Source organism: Andrographis paniculata, unplaced genomic scaffold, assembly GCF_009805555.1.
Source record: "Andrographis paniculata isolate CXL003 unplaced genomic scaffold, ASM980555v1 Contig30END, whole genome shotgun sequence".
Taxonomy (NCBI): domain Eukaryota; kingdom Viridiplantae; phylum Streptophyta; class Magnoliopsida; order Lamiales; family Acanthaceae; genus Andrographis; species Andrographis paniculata.
The window spans coordinates 136,024-160,727 of NW_026137563.1; the positions used below are offsets into that span (position 1 = coordinate 136,024).

At 34.2% G+C, this 24,704-nt stretch overlaps 6 protein-coding genes across 6 annotated transcripts; 3 read left to right on the forward strand and 3 right to left on the reverse strand.

The window, feature by feature from the left end:
• The first annotated feature begins 365 nt into the window (after nucleotides 1-365).
• Nucleotides 366-2,743, forward strand: LOC127246517 (chromo domain protein LHP1-like). The gene is made up of 6 exons (XM_051267956.1): nucleotides 366-742; nucleotides 884-909; nucleotides 1,053-1,139; nucleotides 1,332-2,063; nucleotides 2,352-2,412; nucleotides 2,522-2,743. The coding sequence occupies exons 1-6, from the start codon at nucleotides 470-472 to the stop codon at nucleotides 2,564-2,566; spliced, it is 1,224 nt and encodes a 407-aa protein (XP_051123913.1). The 5' UTR covers nucleotides 366-469; the 3' UTR covers nucleotides 2,567-2,743.
• Nucleotides 2,744-2,928: 185 nt separating this feature from the next.
• Nucleotides 2,929-4,415, reverse strand: LOC127246518 (50S ribosomal protein L3, chloroplastic). Its single transcript, XM_051267957.1, has 2 exons — nucleotides 3,831-4,415; nucleotides 2,929-3,428 (listed from the first exon to the last, which is right to left on the reverse strand). Exons 1-2 carry the CDS (start codon nucleotides 4,384-4,386, stop codon nucleotides 3,145-3,147), a joined length of 840 nt encoding a protein of 279 aa, XP_051123914.1. The 5' UTR covers nucleotides 4,387-4,415; the 3' UTR covers nucleotides 2,929-3,144.
• A 3,363-nt stretch (nucleotides 4,416-7,778) lies between these two features.
• LOC127246262 (uncharacterized) lies at nucleotides 7,779-10,333 on the forward strand. The gene is made up of 7 exons (XM_051267521.1): nucleotides 7,779-8,115; nucleotides 8,348-8,434; nucleotides 8,537-8,803; nucleotides 9,069-9,233; nucleotides 9,311-9,364; nucleotides 9,438-9,584; nucleotides 9,645-10,333. Exons 1-7 carry the CDS (start codon nucleotides 7,981-7,983, stop codon nucleotides 10,023-10,025), a joined length of 1,236 nt encoding a protein of 411 aa, XP_051123478.1. The 5' UTR covers nucleotides 7,779-7,980; the 3' UTR covers nucleotides 10,026-10,333.
• Nucleotides 10,334-10,919: 586 nt separating this feature from the next.
• On the reverse strand, nucleotides 10,920-19,187 carry LOC127246612 (serine/threonine-protein phosphatase PP2A-2 catalytic subunit-like). The gene is made up of 11 exons (XM_051268077.1): nucleotides 18,860-19,187; nucleotides 15,504-15,560; nucleotides 14,763-14,846; nucleotides 14,041-14,112; nucleotides 13,684-13,755; nucleotides 13,321-13,361; nucleotides 12,478-12,544; nucleotides 12,032-12,223; nucleotides 11,855-11,944; nucleotides 11,668-11,775; nucleotides 10,920-11,326 (listed from the first exon to the last, which is right to left on the reverse strand). Exons 1-11 carry the CDS (start codon nucleotides 18,950-18,952, stop codon nucleotides 11,261-11,263), a joined length of 942 nt encoding a protein of 313 aa, XP_051124034.1. The 5' UTR covers nucleotides 18,953-19,187; the 3' UTR covers nucleotides 10,920-11,260.
• A 2,971-nt stretch (nucleotides 19,188-22,158) lies between these two features.
• LOC127246260 (uncharacterized) lies at nucleotides 22,159-22,697 on the forward strand. The gene has a single exon (XM_051267519.1). It carries the CDS (start codon nucleotides 22,291-22,293, stop codon nucleotides 22,534-22,536), a length of 246 nt encoding a protein of 81 aa, XP_051123476.1. The 5' UTR covers nucleotides 22,159-22,290; the 3' UTR covers nucleotides 22,537-22,697.
• A 217-nt stretch (nucleotides 22,698-22,914) lies between these two features.
• LOC127246258 (uncharacterized) lies at nucleotides 22,915-24,110 on the reverse strand. Its single transcript, XM_051267518.1, has one exon. The coding sequence runs from the start codon at nucleotides 23,780-23,782 to the stop codon at nucleotides 23,333-23,335; it is 450 nt and encodes a 149-aa protein (XP_051123475.1). The 5' UTR covers nucleotides 23,783-24,110; the 3' UTR covers nucleotides 22,915-23,332.
• Between the last annotated feature and the right edge of the window lie 594 nt (nucleotides 24,111-24,704).

The window sequence follows — 24,704 nt, forward strand, 5'->3', positions numbered from 1 at the left end:
CATCCAACAACTATTGTACTTTTTTTTTAAACACACTCTACTATATAAATTAAGGACAAATTTATAAATTCGTAGCAAAAAGACAATCACCTAAAAAAATCATTTAAATATACTTTAGAATAATAAAAATTAGACTGCGAGAGTATTATTTTTAAATTTACTATAAAATTTTAAAAAAATTCTTTCACAAGGAGGAATATAATATTGCATATTGCCATACTTTAATTATCAAATTTTAAAACTTTTCCAATTAAAAAAAAAAAAAAAAAAAAAAATCTCTTGTAACAAAATTTATCCGTACATAAAATTTTGGGGACATATTTAAAAATAAATAAATAAAAAGTCAATAATAGAGGGATTAAAGTTGAAGCTGCGCCCCAGAAATTTCGGAAAGGGCACCTGCTTCCTTCCTAGTGTACTTTCTTTCCTTCTCCACTACAGAACGAGCTAGGGGGCACAGCAGCCGGAGATGAAGGCAGGGAAAAGGAGGAATTCCAGTAGCATCGACTCCGTCCAGCAATCCGCGGAGTCGACGGACGCCGTTGCTGCGGTTACAGAGGAGGAGGAGGAGGAGAGCCGGCGTGACTCAGCGGATAGTGAGAATTTGGAAGGGGAAGAGGAGGATTCGGAGGCCGAGCAGCTGGAAGACGTGCAGATTGAAGAAGATGCCGACGGCGAGAGGCCGAAGCTCGCCGATGGATTCTACGAGATCGAGGCCGTACGGAGGAAGCGCGTCCGAAAGGTGAATGAATTATGCTGTTTTTTTCCTGATTGCCTAAAAAAATCCTTCGGATTTCAGGAAGATCTTTTTCGTTTGTGTATTTTGAGTGAATTACTGAACTGACTTGCTTTTGATTTGTGGCGATTCGCGTGAAATTGGAAGGGGAAAGTGCAGTATCTGATTAAATGGTGAGTGATTTGGAACCTATAAGTTTCTGTGTTTATAGTTGTTTTTTCTGTTCGATTGGATTGGTGAGTTTTCATTTTTGCGTAACTGAGGTGGATTGGACATGATCTGTTTCTGATCATTGAAATGGATTTTTTTTGGAAAGGCGAGACTGGTCGGAGGCAGCCAATACTTGGGAGCCTATTGAAAATCTGTTACAATGTTCTGACGTAATCGAAGCATTCGAAGAAAGGTATTTGTTTCTGCGTACAGTTTACTGTCGTTTCCTGTCGAATTTTAGCTTCACAGTACAGCAAAAATGTTTAATGGCAGCTCTACTGCATTTCATTTGAGCCTAATTAGCTTAACTTCTTTTACTGCTAAAACTCATGGAAAAGGAAAGATACTGTTGAAGTTCTGAATCGAATGTTTATTTTCGACACAGTCTGAAGGCCGGGAAGGGTAGGCCGAGCAGGAAAAGGAAGCGTAAAGTAGGTGTGACTCACGCTCAGACGAAGAAAAAGCAACACCATCAACAGCGATCGCCTGCTGCAACATACAACGTGCCATCACACGTAATCAGGATTGCAGAGGAGCCTATCACTTTTCCTAGGATGAACGATGTGTCGACCACCATTGAAAGAGGGGAGACGAGCATCAGCCGCGGAAGGGCTTCCAAGAAAGTATATGAAAATGGCGCGAGAACATTCTCCGTTACAAGGGAAGGAGAAAAGGAACAAAGTGAACTGGATTTGAAGCTCTGTGACCTGAAGGGTGCTTTGGCTTCCAGTACCAGACACGACGACAGATATGCTACGACAACCCTCAAAGGACAGTTCACAAATGGATTACAGGGAGGCGACGGAGTAGATCCGGGCCAATTAGGTCGTTGTACAGGAGCTAAAAGGAGGAAATCGGGTTCGGTCAAGAGGTTCAAGAAAGACGCAGTATCATCATGCTCCCCTGATGATTATGCTAACGGAGGCTCTGCGTGCGCTTCTCTCGTGCCTATAAATGTTCAGCATGTGGATTTCCTCGGAAACTATGTGAACTACAAGAGTAAGTTCGATGATTCCAGAAACATGTGCACTCTCACTCAAATAGTTCGACCCATCAGTTATAAAGCATCCGTATCGAACAATGTCCAAGAAGTCCTGCTCACATTTGAGGCCTTGAGGTGCGTATATACCCGTAGCTCCCTACATTTCGCATTTTCTAGAAAGTATATGTTGTGTGTGTATATGTGTTCTAATGCCGGGTAATTTAGATTGCTTCTTGTAGGCAGTAGTTGAAGTTACGACCTACCATAGAGCGCGAAATAATGAATCTAGCTACAATATTTTCGAAAACATTTACATGTTCAGCTCAACTAACAACTCTATTAGTGTCAGGGTAGACTTTATGTCGATTCACAAGCAAGTTTCTTTTGCCAAATATAATTAACACAATTCAACGGTATGTGTAGGTCTGATGGAAGTAAAGTTACAGTGGACAACAAGTTCTTGAAAGCTAACAATCCACTTTTGGTAAGCTTTTTTAATCATCGTTTCTTCTCGTTTACTATTGATTTTTTTTAATTGTGAGCAAACCCATGATGCAACAAATTCATTGCTACTTCTTTTGATTAATTTTCAGCTCATCGACTATTATGAGAAGCATTTACGGTACAGTCCAACATGACCAAAACAGGTAACTCATCGACTTATCGCTCTAAGTATGATCTTCCATGTATATTATGTTGTAGCATAATAATATCAGTAGGTACACCTGTAAATGATCTACTGCAGCAGCAAAACACCATATGTGGTATGTAAAATTTGAGTTTAGTTTATGAATCGACGCTGTGTTATGAGTTTAGGTTGGTTATGTATCGATCTTGAGCTTACATACTCAACTGAACTATGCCCCGATGAGGGGCTTCTTATGTTCTCTACAGAACTTGTTTATCTGTTTATTATGGTTATGTATCGGATACTAGCACATGGATAAATAGATCTATAAAAATATAGGTGTAAAGATAAACTAATCGAATACATAAAATCTTCGGAACAGAACAATTTATCCTCCTATTGAAGTTAATCTGGAATGCATCAATAATACATGTAGTAAGGTTGCCTCGACACAATTTGTGCCTATCGCCATACAACATGGCCACAACAAACTAAGCTCAATCAAGAATCCGAAAACAGAACACTACACATTGACGGCATAAATTGCACATAACATCACAAGATAATTTATAGATAAGAAGACTACATCTATGGTATATTTTTACCCACAATCTTAGCCGGTGCAATGCGAAGAAGATTTCCGGGCTTACCTGGCACGGCACCTTTGATCATCACAACATTGAGATCATTGTCGATCTTGACAACCGTCAGCTTCCTAATCTTAGTCTTGCCGCCCCCCATTCTCCCGGGCATTTTCTTGCCCTTGTACACTCGTCCGGGAGTAGTCCCGGCACCAATGGATCCGAGCTGCCGGTGGCTCTTTGAACCGTGAGTCATAAGACCTCTCTTGAAGTTATGCCTCTTGATACCACCTTATCGAATGCAACAACAAATTCATAAGGCCAATGCTTAACAACAAAGGTTAGCACATTTTTTGGCTGATTAGGAATTTCATGCGAGCAATCAGCCACCATGATTAATTCTAAGGTGTGTTCTCAAAAATTGATGCTGATCGAAATTCAAATTGTAAAAGTACATGCAATTTTGAAGCTCTGAGAAACGCACAATAGTTAATGCACGGAGTACCACCACGAGAAGCAGCGCAATGTATTAACTGATGTACCTTGAAAGCCCTTTCCAATGGAGGATTTAAATTGATGTTGATTGAAATTTAAATTGCAAATTATATGCAATTTTGAAGCTCTGTGAAACGTATAACAATCAATGCAGGGAGTACCACCGCGAGAAGCGGAATAATGTATAAACTGAGGTACCTTGAAAACCCTTGCCAATGGAGGTTCCAGAAACATCTACCAGATCGCCTTCCTTGAACAATTCCGCCGCCGCTAGGCGTTGGTTCGGCTCGAATCCTTCGACCGACTGCAGCCGGAACTCCTGCAGGTGCCGCAGCGGGATGATTCCCGACTTCTCGAGGTGACCTAGCTCCGGCTTCGTCAATTTCCGGTCGCGCACTCTCCGGTACCCGACCTGAACCGCGCTGTATCCGTCCGTCGCCTCCGTCTTCACCTGAGTCACGATGTTTCCCTCGCGGAATCCGACGACGGTGACGGGGATGACCTTGCCGGAGGGATCGAAGTAGGACATCATCCCCAATTTTGTTCCCATGACGCCGATTCCTGCCTCCATCGAGGCGGATATTTGCGAGGGTTTGGATGAGGATGGAGGGAGAGCATTGAGCGAGAGAGAAGAGAACCGCTTGATTGGAAGGAGGTGGAGGAAGGAGGAGGAGTACGGGGAAGGAGCTCCGGCGGAGGAAATGGCCGTGCCGGCGGGGACGGCGGCGGCAGCGGAGAGAGAGTAGACTGACATGGTGGTTTAGAGAGTGAAGGGAGAAGAAAGCTATCTTATCCCGGAGGCGTATGTACGAGTCATGAGTGGTGTAATGCACCGCCAAACGATCTCCACCGTTGATCTTAATCTCTCTATTTTTAATTGAGGTCAGATTTATTCTAAAAATAATAATAATAATAATAATAATAAAGTAAATACTGTAAATAACAGAACTTGGAGCATCTATGACTATGTATTTAAAACATGGTCCTAAGGCCCATTGTTAAATGGAATTAAATTGCAACTAATGGGCCGTGTACCATTCTCTACTATTATAATAATGTATTTTTCCATACAAATTCAATTGTATCTTTTTTATTTGTTATTATTTTTAATTATAGAAAAAATAATTTATCTAAATACAAAAATACTCTTTAATTTTTATAAAATTATTAATTTTTCTTACATATGTTTTATATTACTTACGGGATATATTTGAGATCAATTTAAGTTTTTTAATATTTATAGATATTCATATTATATAATGTATTTCTTATTTTTTATAAAATTTAACCATCCATTAATTATGCATAAAATATAATATTTTCGTATTTATTTGTATGACATAATTCTTTTCCTATAAAATTATAGTCACGTGATAAATAATTTTCAAAATACAAACACATATTTTAAATTTTTTATAAATATATATCTACTACATCATAAATTCCTTATTAATTAAATAAATTTTATCCAACCAACTTCCAACTAAAATGTGAATCAAACATACCTACGTTATTTAAAATATCATATAGAATATTTATGTCTTCGGTCGAAAACTCGATTTATTTTTTTTTTTTTATATTTCTATTTTAAAAATATTAATAATGCTCAACGTGGTTATAGAATGAAGCAAAAAAGTAAATTGATTTTTAAATATTTTTATTTACATATTAAAATAATGTGATATTGCATGGTTTACGTTATTTATTGACTTAATTTTTATGTGATTATTTGATTTCCGAATGTTCAAAGAGGGGCTCAAAGGAATTTGATGATAAAGAAGATGGTGGTGGACGATGGTTTGATTGTTGTATAAATTCAAACTATTTTCCATTTATTTTTTAAAATAACTTTTCATTACAAAATAATCTTATCTTTTAAAAAATTATGATTAATGTTGAATTTTGTGATTTCTCACAACAATTTTTTTTTTTTTTTTTTTAATCACAAAGTGTCGCACTGGGTAAACACTCGATCCAACCTAATACTCTGCAAACCAGATCCGACAGGAAAGTCACACTAGGCGAACCATGTGATTATTATAGTTCAGATATAATTGATATTGGTTAATTAGTTCAATTAGAAGTCAATTGTATCTATTATTATTATTATTATTATTATTATTTTGATGATATGGAAATTAGAAGTCATTATTTTTTCAAATACGTTCCGAATAAATTTATCATAAAACTTAATACTCTTCAAATTAAGTTCGAATAGGAGAGTGATATTAGGTGAATATGTATGACAAGTAAAACGTATATCTGACTCATAGATTTATGTTTTAATTTTTATTATTAATAATGTTGTTTGTGGTGGTGGCAGCATGATTGATGATTTTTTTCTTATTTGTAAATTTTATTATTTATATATTTTATAAATAAATATATAATTTTATTTAGGTTCAAATTCGGGTTCGGATTCGGTCCAAATCAAGGTTGTGGTGAAAACTTTTGAATTTATTGGGTCGGTTGTCGCCAGTCGGATCCGAGGATATTCGGATCTGATTCAAATTTCCTTTAGGGTGTGTTTGTTCGAAGGATTTATGTGAATTTCTACTATTTATACAAATTTTTCTCTCAAAAAATATCAAATTAAATACCTATTTTTTATTTTTTATATTATACTATAAAATAATTTTACATTTAAAATATCATATCAATACATATTTATATCACATCGTACAACTATTCAAATTCAAATTTTTTACTATTCAAATCTCAATCCAAAATCCAAACCCCAAAACAAACACACCCTTATATACATTCAAGTCGGGTATCGGATTCAACCATACCCGATCCGTTTCATCCCTAAACCGAATAGATCCAAACATACCCGTTGTCCTACATTAATTAATGAGCAAGGGGTAATAATAAATGCGATTTATTGTGATATAAGGCCGTGTTTGGGTGTGGCGGGGAATAGCATCTCCACCTACTGACGCTTGCCCTCTACATTCCCACGGTAGCCAAACAACAGACATTAATTTTATTTGTCTTCAAATAATACAAATCCAGGGCGCCTATTAATTGCGTCACATGTTTATGTTGTCCCGCAGAATTTGGATATAAATATATATATATATATATATATGTGTAAAACAAAAATTTAACTTAAACTTTATTTAAAGCATGAATAATATTTCTCCATCCCAACTGATTTGATCATTATTGTCTTTTTCACTTCAAAATATTATGTTTTATTTTTTAAAATTAATGATATACTAATTAATACTAAAATACAATTATTTATATTACAAACTTATCATTATATACAATTACTTAATAATAAAATTGTTAAAATTTTTTGTCCCACTTAATTTGTCTACTATTTTCATATCCGTCTCTCTCATATAAATTGTCTCATATTTTTTTTAAAATATAATTATACACTTTAGTCATATTTTTAAATTCATAATTAAATATATATATTTTAATTTTAATTTATAATTATTTTTATTATATTATAATTATTTTTACTAATTCATTTTTTAATTACTCATTGCCTCGTTAAAAGGAACACATTAGTTGAACGGAAAAAATATTATTTTTCAATATACTATAAAATTCTAAAAACTCATTTGGAGTTACACGACGAGAATATAATTTAGACATGGTGGTGTAAGTGATAAATTATATTCTATCAACACGATTTTATACAAAATATTACTATCTCTGTCCCACATACCTTGTCTGTTGCACCGTGAAAATAATTATTCTATAATATAAATAGATATAAATTAAAATTAAGATAACTAATTAGTTTAATTAAAATTTTAAACAAAAATTTAAAAAATTTAAAATGAGATTAAAATGTGTAATCATTTTCCAAAAAAGAAAAGTGACATGTACGTGAGACGGATAGAAACGGCAACGTAGACATGATATGTGGGACAGAGGGAGTATTTTTTTATTGTTAACATAAATTTTTTTTTTTTTATCTAACATTAAAAAATCTATATATATATATATATATATATATGTACAAAAATATTAATTGGACACATTCAATACTTTTATTTGATTAGAGAAATTATTTATATTTGAAATGTACGGCCAGGCAAAGGCGGGAAGTGATTTCCAGCGTGTAGACACAAATACAGATATATATATATATATAAAGATAAGAGCTTCTGAAACGACAAACATGGATTGGCAGCTCATCGTCGGCCATTGCCATGGGGTCGTTGCCGCACCATTGCAATTGCCAATCACCTTTCCTCATCCGTTTTCTAATTTCACTTTTCACCAAAACCACTTTTCCTTTCTATATAAATGACCCTACACTACACTACAGACATAATAGTACCTTACACATGCTCTGCTCCATTGAATTACCTTGTGTTTACATATGAAGCCGGACACCGTCTTATGGTTCGTTTTTCTGCTTGCCGCCGCCACCGCCGCTTCGTCGGCGAGAGTGCGGAAGCTCGACGTGAAGAAGCACTTGAGGCGTCTGAATAAGCCTGCCGTCAAGTCTATCAAGGTTGCACTCCTTAACCCTAACGCGCACCTCTCTCTCTCTCTCTGTGTATATATATTTCTGCGATTCGAATATTGTAGGCTAAGTGTTTGTGTTAATGCCTGTGAGAAAGTTGTTGCTGCTGCTGTTGCTGCAAACTATGATGAATTCACATTCAAATTCAATTCTGTGTTCATAATTATGGTTTGATTTCTTCAATTCGGATGTTTGATGGCGGAAAACAAATTGATAACAGAGTCCTGATGGCGATATCATAGATTGCATTCACATTTCACGCCAGCATGCTTTCGATCATCCATCATTCAAAAATCACACAATTCAGGTCTACAAACACCATTTATTCAACTATCTTCCTTCCTTCCTTCCTACTTAATCAACAATCAATTAATCCTTTCCCTGCCTCTGAATATCATTCAATTTTCAGATGAGGCCAAGTTATCATCCAGAGGGACTGCAGTTCAGCGAGGAGTCCAAGTACACCGATAGAGCAACTAGACCGATTACTCAGCTATGGCACATGAATGGAAGGTGTCCAGAGGGAACAATCCCTATCAGAAGAACAAAAGCTTCCGACGTAATTCGAGCAACCTCTGTTTCTGCCTATGGCAAGAAGAAATACACAACCGTGCCGCCCACACCAAGCTTCTTCGCTGCTCCTCAGCCCGATCTTATCCACCAATATGGACATCAGGTAATTAACAAATAACTAACTCTGTTTCATGCATCAGGTTGCGTTGTTAGTTTCGATTTTCAGCATTAAGAACACTGACAATTTCGCGCAATTTAGTTTAAGAGCTTTACAGTTTGAGATAAAATGTAGTTCAACACAACATATGTGCTTGTGCTTGTTTCGATCCTGAAACCAACCGGCTAAAAACCACAATTTTGTTCGATTTGATAATCTATGCGGCGTTTATTGCCATTGCTGCTGTTTTTGTGCATTTGGAGTTCCGTAGCACGCAATAGCTTACGTTCAAGGGGACCGTTATTACGGTGCCAAGGCAACAATGAATGTATGGGATCCGAAAGTCGAGCAGCTCAATGAATTCAGCCTGTCTCAGCTCTGGATTCTCGGAGGCTTCTTCAAATACGATCTGAACAGCATTGAGGCAGGCTGGCAGGTATACACACAATACTTACAAATTCTTACAATGTTTTCTCTCCTCGTGTCGATGATGAATCAGTGTCGAAAATGCAGGTCAGCCCCGACTTGTATGGCGATAATCACACGAGGCTCTTCACCTACTGGACTGTAAGCATTCGATCTTGTCGCCGTATAGATGATGTTCCAGTTTTCTATTTAATTCGTTCAAACATTACTGCAGAGCGACGCGTACCAAGCGACGGGATGCTACAACATACTCTGCTCGGGATTTGTTCAGATCAGCAACGAGATAGCGATGGGCGCTAGCATCTACCCGATCTCGCGATACGCCAAATCACAATACGACATTAGCATACTCATATGGAAGGTAAAAACGATTTTCTTACTTTTCTTTCTATAATCGAGCGAATGAATGATCGAATGACAGGATCCGAGAGAAGGCAACTGGTGGATGCAGTTCGGGAAAGATTACGTCGTAGGATACTGGCCGGCGTTTCTGTTCTCCTACTTATCGGAGAGTGCGTCGATGATCGAATGGGGCGGGGAGGTGGTGGACTCGGGGTGGTGGGACGGGCGGCACACGAGGACGGAGATGGGGAGCGGACACTTTTCCGGGGAGGGGTTCGGGAGGGCGAGCTATATGAGAAACATGCAAGTGGTGGATGGGTTGAACAATCTCCGGCCAGCGCGGGAAGTCGCGGCCTTCACCGGTAGGCCGGAGTGCTATGATGTCCGGCTAGGGAGGAGCTCCGATTGGGGGAGCTATTTCTACTATGGAGGGCCTGGTAGAAACCATAGGTGCCCTTGATCAAGGTATTCTTTGTCTTCTCCTTCCTTCTTTATTCATATCTCTCTCTCTCTCTCTCTCTCTCTCTCTCTATATATATATATATATATGCTTTCTCTCTTTCTGTCTCTCTCTATATATATATGTGTGTGGATTCATGTAGATATTTGGTCCATGAGAATGAGTAATTTGAAAGTTAGTTGGACCATTGCACTTTATTTAATTTTTAAATATATGCATATATAGTGTAAGAATTGTTTGTGGAGTGTTTGTAGTGGTGTAATAAAGTGTGCAACTGTTGTGATTTTATTTTATTTTTTTTTGACCGAGATGCATATGTATTTTTGTTTTTATTTTTTTTAAAATGATTTAAATGTAAATTTTCATGAAAAAGTAATGTATTTTTTTTTAAAAAAAAAAAAATGTAATAATCACATAATAAGAAATACTGAAATCATACACTAAAATATACACCCCAGAAAGTTCTATTTCTTTCATCTCAGCGAAAAATGAAAACCTACAGTCATACATGTTTATATTTATATTAAAACAATTTATTTTTCAAATTAAACGCAAATAAAAATATATCAATATATATTATTTTTGAAAAATGAAATTTTACATAATAATACATAAAAATAATTTATAATAATAATAAAGTTACTATTGAATTTATCTGGAAAGGCTTTTAGCCTTTTACTACAAGGTATAATTTTCCCTTGTAATAAATTTTGACCACTTCATATTTGCATAGAAAATCACCAAAAAATTATCTAAAATGAAAGCCTCCTAGGTGGCAGCACATTGACAGAGACCATCATATTATCACAGTTATATATAACAATCAATCAAAGTTCATACAAAATATTATAAGAAGATTGAATAAAAAAAAAAAAAAAAGGATGGATCGATGGATGAACAAGCAGCAGCTAACACAAAGCCTTAAATTAGAAAATGTTTGACAAAGAAAAAGAAAAAAAAGCACAGTTGATTATTAGAACAAAAAAAAGAGAAAAAAAGAAAAAAGCCAAGACAAGACGAGACAAGACAGTTATGAGAAAGGTTTATAGAACATGATACAGAAGAAATGTATTTTAAATGCTCAGAAAATTCCCAGATTTCCGGAGAACCCTATAACAAGTTAGAAGAAACGGACCGTATGTGTCGAACTGAACCCGACCGAAACACACTTGCATCTCTGTGCTTGCGCCGGATCGGGGCATTGTTAATCTGGCCAACGAGAGTCAGCCACAGCTCTACAAGAAGTAATCAGGGGTTCTCCGGGTTACATCTGGTTCGCCTCTCCTTGGAGCTGGATCGAACTGCAATTCAACAAGATAGCGGGACAATTAATTACAGCACGCAGCCGGTTGAAGACATAAATCGACTCGTGACTTATATAAACAGTAAGTTAAAATTCAAGCATGTATGACACCAATCCAACTATGAAATTATAACAACAACAATGATGGTGATAGTATGATACCAATCCAAAAGAAAAAGAAAAAGATTAATGTGATTAGATATAGATACAGATATAGGTATACACACATCTCATCTAGAAACCGAATCAACTACTACACAAGCAAGATTAAAAGACAAACAAATTTAGAAAATCACAGGCAGCCATTGAGTATATAAGTAAAGGGGTATGGGAGAGAACCTGAATGAATGTATGCTCTCTACAATCATCAACTTCCAAAATGGAAGCCATATTTCCACAACGGTAACAATAATTCGGCGCACTGAAAATAGTGACAACCTTTTGTTCCTGCAGCAGAATATTTATATACAAATTAGGGTAAAGGTGGGTAAACAGGGTTAATATATTATGAGTTTAGAATATTTACATGGGCCCAGTTGTATCCCTCCATGACTAGTTGATGAGCCCGAGCAATTAGCTTTAGGTTGTTGGTGTGGTTGAATTGTTCGGATATGTCCTGTAGAGAAGCAAGCAGGCATAGAGTTGTAGAATTAGATGAAACTCCAAAGGAACAGGAAGCAACCTCAATTATGTGAATGAGTACCTGGCCAAAAGTGTATCCAGCACCACGGGGTGAGATACCCCAGCCGCAACGATCATCTGGGTCAGACCACAAGAGGTCGCACATGGGACCTTCATGTGGAACTTCTTGAACGCGGTCAAAGTTTCGTATGTTGTCGAGGGTTTCAATTGATGGGGACAATCCGCCATGCAGACAAAAGATTTCCGATTCAACCTGATCATATATCAGTATATTAGACATTCATTCAAAGTAAACAGACGCAACACAAATTATACAATTAGCCTTTAAAATCCATCATGTAGCTGCACACTGACACAAGCTTAAATGTTTGATTCCCTCTTGTATTTAATATCAAAGCTTCACAATGGAGGCAAGCTCGCCAATGAGTGTAGAACCCATATCAATTTGTCCATGTAATACCCAAATCCTAGCACATAAAATTAAATAAAATGGGTATCGTCACTAACCAGTGCTGTCAGTGGGAAATAATCGAACAGATCAGTGAATATCTTCCAAACATTGGCGTTTCCGTACCTACAATGAAATTACAAAATTTACAATGTATTATTAGATTTTTTATGGCATGACAAGAGGAAAGATGCCACAAAATAAATAAAAAAATAAAGAGTCCAATTCAATCCAAAAATTGCAACTATGATAATATCACCCCACATAAAAAGATGACCATAGAATTAAAAGTTTCAATGTATATAACTGAGCTCCAATTAAAAATCAAATGCTGACTTCAAGATTCAAATAAGATTTGAATGTCGATAATATACTTGACATTTTAAGGTATCAAAGTGACAGTACATCTACTGCTACAATTTTCAAGATTAGCAAAAAGCATGACTTTAACAAAGACATGTAAAAATTAAAAATAAAAATAAAACACCATAGTATTGGTAACACATAAAAAATGCCCACTCAAAATTGTCAGCAAACAATATTTGGGAAAGACCACAACAGTGTTTTGAATTCATAGGAGCATATGTTCAAATCCACAACCAGACAACAATTTATACATAAAGCATTTACAAAAATTATAAGTAATCAAATACAGAGTACCTACTGAATATCTGACATTAATTGATTGTATAACCTGCGATGTTTCTGCCTAGTAACTCTAGATGATGATGATTATTATTATTATTATTATTATTATTATTATTAATAAATTCTACTATTCAACCAGATAATTTCTAGAAGATCAAGTATCATGTTGTCATATTTTACTAAGCTGATCCACCAGAATTTTATGAAACAAAATTCAGAACACAGTTGAAACAGACTTGAGTTAGGAAACTCACTTCCTCAAACATTCATCATAAAACCCATAGACTTGTGTGATCTGCAAGGAAAAAGAAACTATTGTTCAAACAGATTGTTGGAGAGCGTTGTACATGTCAACACATTCATCTTATGAGAAAATTAGTAACATGGAAATTTGCCAAGGGGATAATTAATTATGATGCTGCATAAACAGAAATTGGCATTCCAGTCAATTAACCAGTCATGTCATTTCATTTCCAAGAACAAAAGTAAGTGTTTTAAATTAAATATTGTTTTCTAGTTTATTTTAACAAACCAAAGAAGCCTGAAAATGAACCAGGTGACTGGAAATCTCAAAACTTCCAATCTACGATGAGAGTACTTAGCAAGTAAATAGATACCTGTCTACTTTCATGATTTCCTCTGAGAATTGTGATTCGTTGAGGATACCGCACTTTCAGAGACACCAAAAGCTGCAGTAGATAAGCCAGTAAGTGTTTCTTACCAACAAAAATTTCAGTGAAACAAAGCAGGCAGACTAGACAAACCCGAGTAGCATATTACTGATACCTACCTTAGGACCCTGATAGCTACCCCCTTACCCTCCACTACCCTTATACCCAGATAAAATAACAGAAAGGGGAAAAAATAAAGGAATATCAAGTCTCAACAAAGTGATAGATAAAGTGAACAGAAATTGTGAAGAAATGTGAAATGATCAAAGAGATCTTCAGGATTAAAGTACTTCTAATACTTACAGTAACAGTTTCAACTGAATAGTATCCTCGATCAACATAATCTCCCATAAATAGATAGTTTGTGTCTGGACACTGCCAACAACATAGTATCGTTAGACATTATCACTGCAACACTAAGTAATAAGATGATAAATTAAACAAGAGACACTAATAGTTACAAAAACCCCCAAAATCAAATTAAAGGAACACAAAGCCGACAAAATCAGAACTTTTCAAACAAGAGATAAACAATAACATTGTATTTGCACCTCCTAACAAGCAGAATAAGAATAAAACAAAAATATCTGAAAACCTTTATTACTAGAATTGGAACAAGATAAAGGATAACAACTCAGATACAATGGTAAGCATCTCAAAGAACATAAATAATAACCATAGCAAGGAAAGATAGAAAGTCTAAGAAGGAATCATCACTATCATATTATTAGAGTCTTGAACTGTAAGTAATAATCCCATTTTAGATTCATGTTTTCCAGGACTTGAGGAAGTAGGGATTTTTCTTTTTTAAAAATTCATGAAACAGGAATGTTAGCAACCACACGTCCATCATCAAGAAAAATAATTGTATACAATTTCAACCTTTTATCATTTGACAAGAAAGAGTCCATCCCCAAGTCCAATCCTTTGACTGCTCTCAAAGATTCACCTATCCTAGTTCAACACAGAAAAATTGGGGGGAAAGAAATAAAACAGCAGATGAATGTCGCAGACAAACAAAATACCTTCCCTCCAATGCGAAAAAGTTCAGCAAGATCATGGAACTGGCCGTGTATATCACCACAAATTGTGACAGGGCTTTTCACAGGCTGCATTCAGCACATACAAAATATCAATATAGCATCCCTAGTGGGATTAAAAATAATCAAATATAAAGGCAGAAAGCATTTTTCCATGGGATCAAGAATACTGATTTTTAATCTTTGTAAGTATGATAAACAAGTAGAATAATGGAAGCTTGGTCAAGATAAATTAGACAAGGCAAAAGCTTCTTCCAATCCTAAATATAGCAATCACATGCAAATTAAATAGTTTTCAGACAAAAACAGAAGTAAGGATAAACGAATAAATGTGGCAATCATTTTGGGTTCATTTTACTCTTTACACTTGACAAGATTGGGTTCAAATATACTATTTCATCACCATGAAGCCACATGCACGGGATTCCCTGAGTATTTAACAATGTTATTCATCTTAACTAGGTTTTTTTAATAATTGGTTTAACCCACATGGATTGCCATTGTTGAGAGCAATATGCTCCATGGCCAACTAATGGGAAATCACATGTCTATAAATCAAAGACATTAGCTCCTGAGCTGATTAACAAAAATCAATACACAAAATGCAGCCATGCAGTTCAGAATCAACTAAATTTGATATGCATTAGCTAAAGATGGCATACCCAAAATATTGTTTACATCGAATAAAAATGTTGTTAATGCACAAATTTGAGGAAGGAAGGATACCTGAACATTACTTTCCTGCATTAGTACCTCCTTAGCCTTCTCACATAAGGATCTAACCTGCATTTGAAAATATCGCAAACTCACAATCTAAATGCAAATGATTTTCAAATAATATGGCATGTGAAAAAAGAGTGAAACAAAGAATAAACATGAGGTCTATGGAACAGAGAGTACAGTTTACAGTTGCAGTGATTTTCAACATGGAGCTTTTAAAGGAAACGTTTGGAAAGAAGATTACAATAAAATACCCACCCTTCCCAAACATGAAAATGGAAGTTCCCTTGTCCTATTTATCACTGTTTAGCTTCCTTCGAGCTTGTGAATAAATACATGGGGCAAAGTCCCATTCCCATCAAATATCTATAATACATTATATTATACCTAAATCTTACCTAATTTTACTTAAATTCTGTCACTCTACGAATAAACTAAAATCTCATATTTTCAAGTATGTGTAAGATTCGTGCTACAATCCCCATAAACTCACCTTTTATCATCAGCAAAATATTGTAGTGTGAAATGCTCCATTCAACCAAGAAAAACTCTAATAATTATTCTCCCTCTATCACATACACTGCCACAAGGCCCACCACCCCAAATGGCACTCAAGCATCAGAGAGGTGCAAGTGAAATAGTGTTAGAATTAGCAAGTGATTTTAGGAGCATATAGGGTGAATTATTTATAGTTCTCTGAACCTTGTTCGTCGCGACCCCACTGGCCGCAACTGCATCCCTAAAGAATGGGATTTTACGTCAACGCACTTTAAAGTTTTCGTGAAAACTGAAAACAATAGTATTACGGCTATCACAGAAGTGTTATAACCTTATATGCTAATGCAAACTTGTTCGCCAATCAAAAAAGACAAATAGCCTCCACACATTCCACGGTTGTGATATATACTCAACTATTATACTAGATAAAGTAGTGATGAATTGCAAGATAGAATTCTAGGCTTCTAGACAATCCGCAACAACATATATTAAAGATACTACCCACAAAAGACTTCACCATAGTCAGCATCCACCAAACAACTAATCCATCAATACCATGCCACGACCTATAATGCCCCGTAAATATCAAAGATTCCACTCCAATAATTCTTCCCCAAATTATTCATGTAACAACTACCATACTATCAGCATGTGTAGAATCTAGTTGAATTCACAATGTAGCGTACATCAGGCTACAAAATGCACTTGAATATGGAGTGTTAGTAGTGTTAAGTTCCTTATATCCTCCATGGATAGGAATTATAATCATAAAATTTATATAAAGCAACCAAAAGAATTTCCACAGGTTCACAACTACTTCTATCATGCATTTCCGTTATCGACACACCCACACAATGATCACAATCCACAATTAATTTCCATGCCGTGGATCTTTTTTGCAACTCCCAACTCCATCTTGAACTTACTGCTCAATCGAGACTTTAACTTGGTAACCAGTTACTTATCTGTTCAGCTAATCATTAAAATAAAGGTATGTTTCAGAGACAAATAGAGTTTATGTGTGTGAAGACCAAACTAGCTTATTTCACAGTCGTGTGTACACACATGGCATCAGGCCCAATTTATCCATTTCATCCAAGTAGATCAAATTGAATAATATCTTTTATTTATTATTAGGCTTTCTATCTCGACCAATCTCCCTCGTCTAATTTTACTTGAAGGCTATCATACCTTAGATAAAGCCACCTCAAAATTTTACACTAAAAAACCAACTCAAAGATTCCAAATGGTCTTTCTTTGTACACATACAGAAGATGCAAGGAAAACTAGTTCCTCAACAATATTCCCTTTTAATGTGTTCATTGTGCATACAGATGAAAATCAATTTCATTTCATATATCATAAACAAGAAAACCACCATTGTGAAGAGTAACTAATCAAATGAAATAACTAATGTAGTACAGTAAGGAAGTAGAGCAGTTAAACAAGCCGAGCGAGCTCAAGTATCGGTTGCTTAAGCTCGACTCGAAAATGTTATCTGTACAAGCTAGACTCGGCTTGTTTAGAACTCGAGCTAAAATGATGGCTCTGGCTCAGCTCATTAGGCTTGATTTCTAGCTCGCGCTCAAGTTCGACTTGAATTTCATGCATATTATATAATTTTTTATAATATATAAATTAAATAAATATAATTATATACAATTTACTATAATAAAATATTCAAATTTCATTAATACATATAAGTTTTGACATATAATTTTATTTATTATATTAATAGATAAAATATTACAAATATATCGTTACTAATGAGCACGATCAAACTGCCTGCAAGCCAAGCTCGAGCTTGGCTTGTTTATATTTCTATAAACGTGTCAAGACGAATTTGGCTCACAAGCTATATTGTTCGTCTAACAGCTCTATAAGGAAGTAAACTGCAAAGTGCAAGTACAAACCACTTGCCAAATAATCTACAGGCTATGTAAAAATGGAAATGCACAAGAAGAAAGAAGCATAGATTAAATGACTTCTTTCCTTATCAATGATGTCATATTACTGCAAGCCACGTCACTATCCCAAAATCCTCATTTTCACATGAATTACAGAATTTTATTGCACATCGAAACTCCATAAGAAATAAATCAACAAAACTGTGAAACGTGTTTGGTTACATTAAGCTTTAGGTCACCATTCCAACAATTAGATTCTTAACCGGACAAGCACATGTCATGTCCAGGAAAAGACAACTACTTCCTAAAATTGTTCCGGGTAGGAGATTGCAGATCAAGATTCAAAGTGTGTTGAGCATTTATGATTTTATTCATCTTTGTCAGAATGATCATTGAGAAATTAGCATATCACAATAAAACAAAGTAAGTTTCATGTTCTAGACATAGCCGCCATTCCACCATATCAATTTCCATCAAGATTATGAACTATCTTCACCAAATTCATAGCAGCCGACAACTTCCCAATTTCATCTTAAACAATCAAAATGCTACAAAAAACCTTCTTCCCACATCTCATTCAAAACGTATACAACGTTCTAAATAACACTCCTACCCCATGATATGCATAAATAAAATTGTCGCATATCATTATCCAATTCACATCCTTAATAACAAGACATTATTCTTCTGTTTAGGTCTTGATTTTCGCAGACTTTTATATCCCTTCAAGAAAAGAGCATCTTGGCAACAATTCGTCCATACCATACGGCAGAAATCACAAAAAACATGTTGTATGATTCACAGTTTTTTTGTTGTTGTTGTTAATAAGAAGCAGAGATGTAGAGATCAATAATCCACAATGTCAATCAGATCTATTTTTAAAACGCACAACAAAAATAACAAAAACAAGAAAAACAAAAAACAATTATATAATAGTGAAAGGGGGGCGGAGAAAACCTCGGGCTCGGACAAAGGCTTGCATTGCATTAGCTGGGCAATCTGCTCGTCCAGATTCCCGAGCGTTCTTGCAGCAATCAGATCCGCGCTCATCTTGCCCTAATCCCCTCCTATCAGATCCACAATTCTTTAATCGAATATCGCTTCCTCAAAAATTGTAACCCTGCGATTATTTTTCTCAACTCCAGGACAAGATTCAGATCATTGCTGATTCTTGAAATATAATTGTATGTACATCCAGAGAGAGAGAGAGAGAGAGGGAGAGGTGGGGAGGAGGGAGCGAGAGATAGAGGATCAAAAATCCAAAACCAAATAGTACGAGATTTCGATCTGCGAACTTTATTTCATCGGCTCTGTTTGGTTGCTTTGAACGGCGTCGTTTGATTGGCTAGTAAAATCATTGAATTCTAGTGAATTTAATTAAAATAAATTTTCAACATTTTTTAACATTTAGAGATTTTTTTTGTGTTTATTTTGTGATTTTTTTTTTATTCTTAGTTATGATCATAAAGTTTAATAATGAATTAAATATAATGCCAAAAATTTCAAAACTACTTGTATAAACTGAACAAGTATAATTTATTTATTTATTATCTTTTCAATAGTAAGCTGAAAATTGATAAATAAATAAATAATCTAGCATAAACGGTAGGGTGATAGCTTCGTGTGACTGTGATTTAAAAGTAATTTAAAATATGACTTGGTTTGAATTTTGTAACGAACTTATTAGTGATAATATATGTGTATACCATTTTATAAATATATCTATGATTTAATACTCTCTGTCAAGTTAGAACGTATACATATTTTTATTTTGGGACGTTCAATTACAAAGTAATTGTTTCATTAAATACCTCATTTTTTCCACAAATACCCCTACTTTACATCACATCGTTACTTTTATACCAAAAAAATAAAATGTCATTTCACTACTTTTTACCTATACAATATAATTAAAATACTATTATTTCTTATTCTCAGCGCCAAAAGTAAATATATACTTTTAATTTGGAAGGAGGGAATACAAAAACTTGTATATTTATTAATAAATTTTGAATATATATTAAATAATAATATATGTCCGGTACATTATATAAATATACAGTTTCATTCAAAATGGTCATTTTGGAATTTATAGTACATAAAAATAATGATAATAATATTTTATTGATAATAACAAAAATTAAATAAAAAATTTGATATTTTTATCTTTTGAATTGTACCATTTTATAATTTAAATAATAATTAAATATATTATGATATTAATGTATAATTACTTTTGAACTTGTAATTTTACAATTATAAATTCATATCCACATCACAAAATCATTTCATAATATTTTACATATGATAAAATCTTACTCCTTTCGTCCCACATACTGTGTCTGCTACACTGTAGACAGTGTATTTTAGGATGGGTATAATTAATAGATAATTAAGAATGTATTAGTGAAAATAATTATTCGATAATATAAATAATTATAAATTAAGATTAAGATAACTAATTAGTTTAATTAAAATTTAAAAAATAATAATAAAATTAAAAGTTTAAAATGAGATTAAAGTGTGTAATCATTTTCAAAAAAAAAATTAACATGGTAACATGAACATGATACGTGGGACGGAATGAGTATTTTTATTGGAGCTCGGGAGCTCCTCCCGCCAGCCCAGCCAGCCCTAGTTTTAGAGTCAACCTAGGGAAGGCTAGTGTCATTAAACACCGATTCAATAGTATGCCTAAATTATATATCCTCAATCCCATTTGTCTCTATTTTCTATTTTTGTCTGTTCCATATAATTTGTCATTTCTTTTCTTGAAAATTGATTATACACTTTAATCATATTCTAAAATTTAAAATTTAAAATTTTATAATTTTAATTAAATTATTTAGTTATATCAATTTTAATCTATAATTACTTTTACTAAATAATAATTATTTTTACTAATATACTTCTTAATTACTTACTAATTATACTTTACCCAAATTTTCGTATCTACTGTAATGCTTTCATCTTATCTGGGACGGAGGTTTAAATCTATATTATATATACTCCATTCCTCCAAAAAGTACAGTTTTATTATGTTGGGTATGAGATTTAAGAAATATTATATTATATTAGTACTTGATAAAAAGTAAAGATAAATGACTTTTTTGTCTTTGTAAGTATATTAGTGTAAAAAGTAGTGACAATTGTATAATAATAATGAAAAAATAGTGATAGTTTTATTGTGATATGGTTATTTATGAAAATGTGACTATTGTTTTGGAACGAACAAAAATGGTAAACAAGACTATTGTATTGAAACGAACAAAAATGGTAAATAAAACTATTGTATTGAGACTATATTTTAATGTCATGAAAATTATTATTGTTATTTTATTATTATCATTATTATTGGTGTTCTTATAACAGGTCAAACGTGAGGGTCAAATCTTTTGTTCGCGGATTAATTAGTAAAAAATCAATTTGTTTTTGATTCATTTATTTATATAGTCAAGTGTATATGACGCATTGACGCGTACACGTAGGCATGCATGCACCAGGCCTTATCCATCTTAATAATAATAATAATAAATAAATAAATAAATAAATCATATCCTATAATAAAAGACTTTCAGTTATTTTGAAAAGTAATCAAATGATTAGACTTCCTTTATTACGTGTATTAATGTTACGTGCAAGTTATTTTTATCCAAATTTAGAATAATAGTACTAACTATTCCTCCTATCAAACATTCATATTTATTCATATGTATTTTCAAATTAATTTCATTTTCCCACAAATATTAAAATCAAAATAGAATTAAATTTAACCCACAATAAATAAATAAAAAAAAAATCCAGAAGTTTTTACTTGTAGTGTTCAATCTTGATATTTTCAATAAATAAAAAAAGTAACAATTAAATATGACATTTTCAGAGCAAATACGATGAATTGAATACTAAAAAATTAAATTTTAAAAATGTGAAATAAAAAAAATATATAATAAAATCAAAATTTTAAATAGGGTATGTCTTTACGTGTTGATGTTTTAAAAAATGATTATAATAACAACAATCTCAAACAATAATGCCAAATTGCAATGAAATAATAATAATAATAATAATAATAATAATAATAATAATAGCTCTAGAAAAACCACACACACGAGACACGTGATTGCTGTTTTAAGTCACGTGCTGTTGAATGCCATTTGAGTATACGAAAAGCTAATAGTCAAAATTGTCATTCTTTGACTTCTACCCCCCTGAATAGTTAAATATAACACATCAGCCCCTCTCTATATAAATATGCATATCAGATTGGAATAACCGTCGGAAAAAAATCATTCAATTCAAAATCCCAATCAATCATCTCATCTGTATTTAGGAATATTGTCTCCGGTTCGATTTCTACAGTTCTCATCAATTAGTTCCTTAATCGCGTGATGGAATTGGAAAGCAGCTTCGCAGGAATGGCGACGAAAATCGCGCTCTTCATCGTCGTCCAAGGTCTGGTGTATCTGATCCTTTCCCAGTCTTCGAACGTCTTCTCGAAGGTTCCGAGATCGCACAGCTTCAAGACGGCTCGCACGCTCAGCATCCGCCGCTGGGCCGCCGCGCTCGCAGATATTCCGGCCGGCGGCGAGGCGTCGCCGCAGGGGCTTCTCCGGTCGCTCAGCCGGGCGGAGTAATTAAATTTCACACGTGTGTATGTATATTATACATATATATATTTGTGTTTGGAATTGCTGTGAGACGAGGGATTATTGTTATTTATTTGATTTATTTTTATTGTATTGATTTTTTTAAAAGATTATTTTGGAAAAAAGAATTTGGAGGGGTGAAATGGTCATTTGGCGTAGCATTCTTGCTTGCGTGTATTACTTTTTAATCCCCGAATTTCTGATAATTACAAGTGCAGGCCGGGTGGATATGGAGGGAAAGTATCAGCAGACACAAAATTTATATCATCAGCATATATGATCCAAGTCCTAAATTAATTGAACACATCCAATTTATTTAACATGTTTCACCTAAATAAATCATGAAATTTTCAAAAATTTGTCCGATGACATTATCTTGCAAAAATCTGTCAAACAAGATCAGAATGTGAAGGGCAATGCAATAGTTGGCTAAGTTGCAATTATTTACAATAGGTTTGTTCTTTTGCCACCAAACTTTGTTTTTAGGTGGACTTTGCATTGAAAAAAATTCAGTCTAATTTGATATTATATTTTGTAAAAAAATAAATTAGACTGAATTTTTTTCAAATTCATAAAAGAAACACTTTAAATATATATATTTTTGTACATTATTGTAAGAGAATATTATGTAAAATAAATTTAAATGAAAAATAATGGCTAGATAATGATTTCATCAAATTTCCTTCGCATCATATATATATATATAGGAATAAATGCAAGAAAACTAATTTATGTATTACAATAGTTCAAATTAAGGTTAGTAATTAAAAAAGGACATTTAATTTCACATGGGAGTGGGAAAAAGAGCACCGGTCTGAACCGGAGGAGGGTACAGTGCCGAACCGGTGTGAGGAGTGTAACCCAAACCGGCGGCGGCGTTCGGGTTGTGCGCGGCGGCGCAGCGGACGTGGACGTCGAACTCGCAGTCGGAGCAGCAGTAGCAGAAGGCATCGCCGGCGAGGCCGCAGGCGTTGCAGAAGAAGGAGGCGGAGGCGTAGGTGGGGTAGGGTAGGAGAGTCAGTGGGTGGGTCGGGTGGGCCGGGTGCAGCATGGACCGGGCGGCGGCGAAGCACTGCTGGTCGAGGAAGTAGTTGCACGCCCAGCACGCGTAGACGCACCCGGCGGCGCGTGACTTGCACCCCGAGCAATGGACGTCGGAGCCCGGGGCCGTGTGGTGGACGGCCAGCGCGTGCGCGTGGCTGAAATGCTTGTACGTCGTCGGGGCTGCCGCCATCGCCGGATCCAATATAGTCGATCGAGAAATGGTAGGGTTTACTTCTATATATAGAAATTTATAAAAAGTTGACTTTGCTTACAGAACGCAAATAAGGATTCATTAGCTTTAATTTTTATTGTATAAACTGATATATATATATATACATAGTAATAATCCTTATAATATACGTTGGTTTTAATCCAATATGTGCGCTTGTTGGTCGGATAAATTAATGATGCGTCTCTTAAGGTCTTAAATTTTTAGTAAGATGGTTATTCAAATTATTTAATATGATATCAGAGTCATAATTTCATCGGAGAATATAATACTACCTTTGTCCATTATTAATTTATCCATTTGTATTTGACGTCATTGTTTTTAATATTAAAAATATTCTTATATTTGTATAATTTTTTTGTACAAATGTCATTACATTAGTATTATAAGACACCAATATAAATATTTTTGTCGTTTTTCCTTGATTTGTACTACGTTTTGATATAATAATTAATATTCAAATATTAACATGCAAAAAGTAAACGAATAGATTGGTGGTGGACGGAAGTAGTATTGTATTTTCTTCGTCTTATTTGAAATTGGTCTTTTGAGATTTTGTAATAGATTAAAAAATAATTATACTATATTATTGATTATTGAAAGTGTGTAAGATGTTTTAATATTTTTGTCTTTTGACGGACAAAGTATTAGTTGATGATAGCATAATAAAAAGAGAATATTTTTTAAAAAGAATATATGAATGAATAAATAAATGAAACAAAAGAATTTTGGATAAATTAAGTGTATAAATATTTACGATGTGAATATGCTTACTTGGACTTTTTTTTATTCACCATATATTTAGTAGAGGAATAAAGTAAAAACATAAATTTGTAAGTCTTATTTATATATTATTAATTAATACATTTAACAATAGAAACAA

What these genes read in the sequence shown, in the direction of transcription:
- LOC127246612 (XM_051268077.1), bottom strand. Translation starts at nt 18,952, where the DNA reads ATGAGCGCGGATCTGATTGCTGCAAGAACGCTCGGGAATCTGGACGAG. An exon ending in ATTTCCCACTGACAGCACTG is followed by an intron (nt 12,224 to 12,477) that starts GTTAGTGACGAT and finishes ATATATGATCAG; the next exon opens with GTTGAATCGGAAATCTTTTG. An exon ending in CTGGATACACTTTTGGCCAG is followed by an intron (nt 11,945 to 12,031) that starts GTACTCATTCAC and finishes GCTTCTCTACAG; the next exon opens with GACATATCCGAACAATTCAA.
- LOC127246262 (XM_051267521.1), top strand. Translation starts at nt 7,981, where the DNA reads ATGAAGCCGGACACCGTCTTATGGTTCGTTTTTCTGCTTGCCGCCGCC. An exon ending in CTGCCGTCAAGTCTATCAAG is followed by an intron (nt 8,116 to 8,347) that starts GTTGCACTCCTT and finishes AATTGATAACAG; the next exon opens with AGTCCTGATGGCGATATCAT. An exon ending in GGCTCTTCACCTACTGGACT is followed by an intron (nt 9,365 to 9,437) that starts GTAAGCATTCGA and finishes ACATTACTGCAG; the next exon opens with AGCGACGCGTACCAAGCGAC.
- LOC127246258 (XM_051267518.1), bottom strand. Translation starts at nt 23,782, where the DNA reads ATGGCGGCAGCCCCGACGACGTACAAGCATTTCAGCCACGCGCACGCG.
- LOC127246260 (XM_051267519.1), top strand. Translation starts at nt 22,291, where the DNA reads ATGGAATTGGAAAGCAGCTTCGCAGGAATGGCGACGAAAATCGCGCTC.
- LOC127246518 (XM_051267957.1), bottom strand. Translation starts at nt 4,386, where the DNA reads ATGTCAGTCTACTCTCTCTCCGCTGCCGCCGCCGTCCCCGCCGGCACG. An exon ending in CATTGGCAAGGGTTTTCAAG is followed by an intron (nt 3,429 to 3,830) that starts GTACCTCAGTTT and finishes GCATTCGATAAG; the next exon opens with GTGGTATCAAGAGGCATAAC.
- LOC127246517 (XM_051267956.1), top strand. Translation starts at nt 470, where the DNA reads ATGAAGGCAGGGAAAAGGAGGAATTCCAGTAGCATCGACTCCGTCCAG. An exon ending in ATCGAAGCATTCGAAGAAAG is followed by an intron (nt 1,140 to 1,331) that starts GTATTTGTTTCT and finishes TTTTCGACACAG; the next exon opens with TCTGAAGGCCGGGAAGGGTA. An exon ending in AAGCTAACAATCCACTTTTG is followed by an intron (nt 2,413 to 2,521) that starts GTAAGCTTTTTT and finishes ATTAATTTTCAG; the next exon opens with CTCATCGACTATTATGAGAA.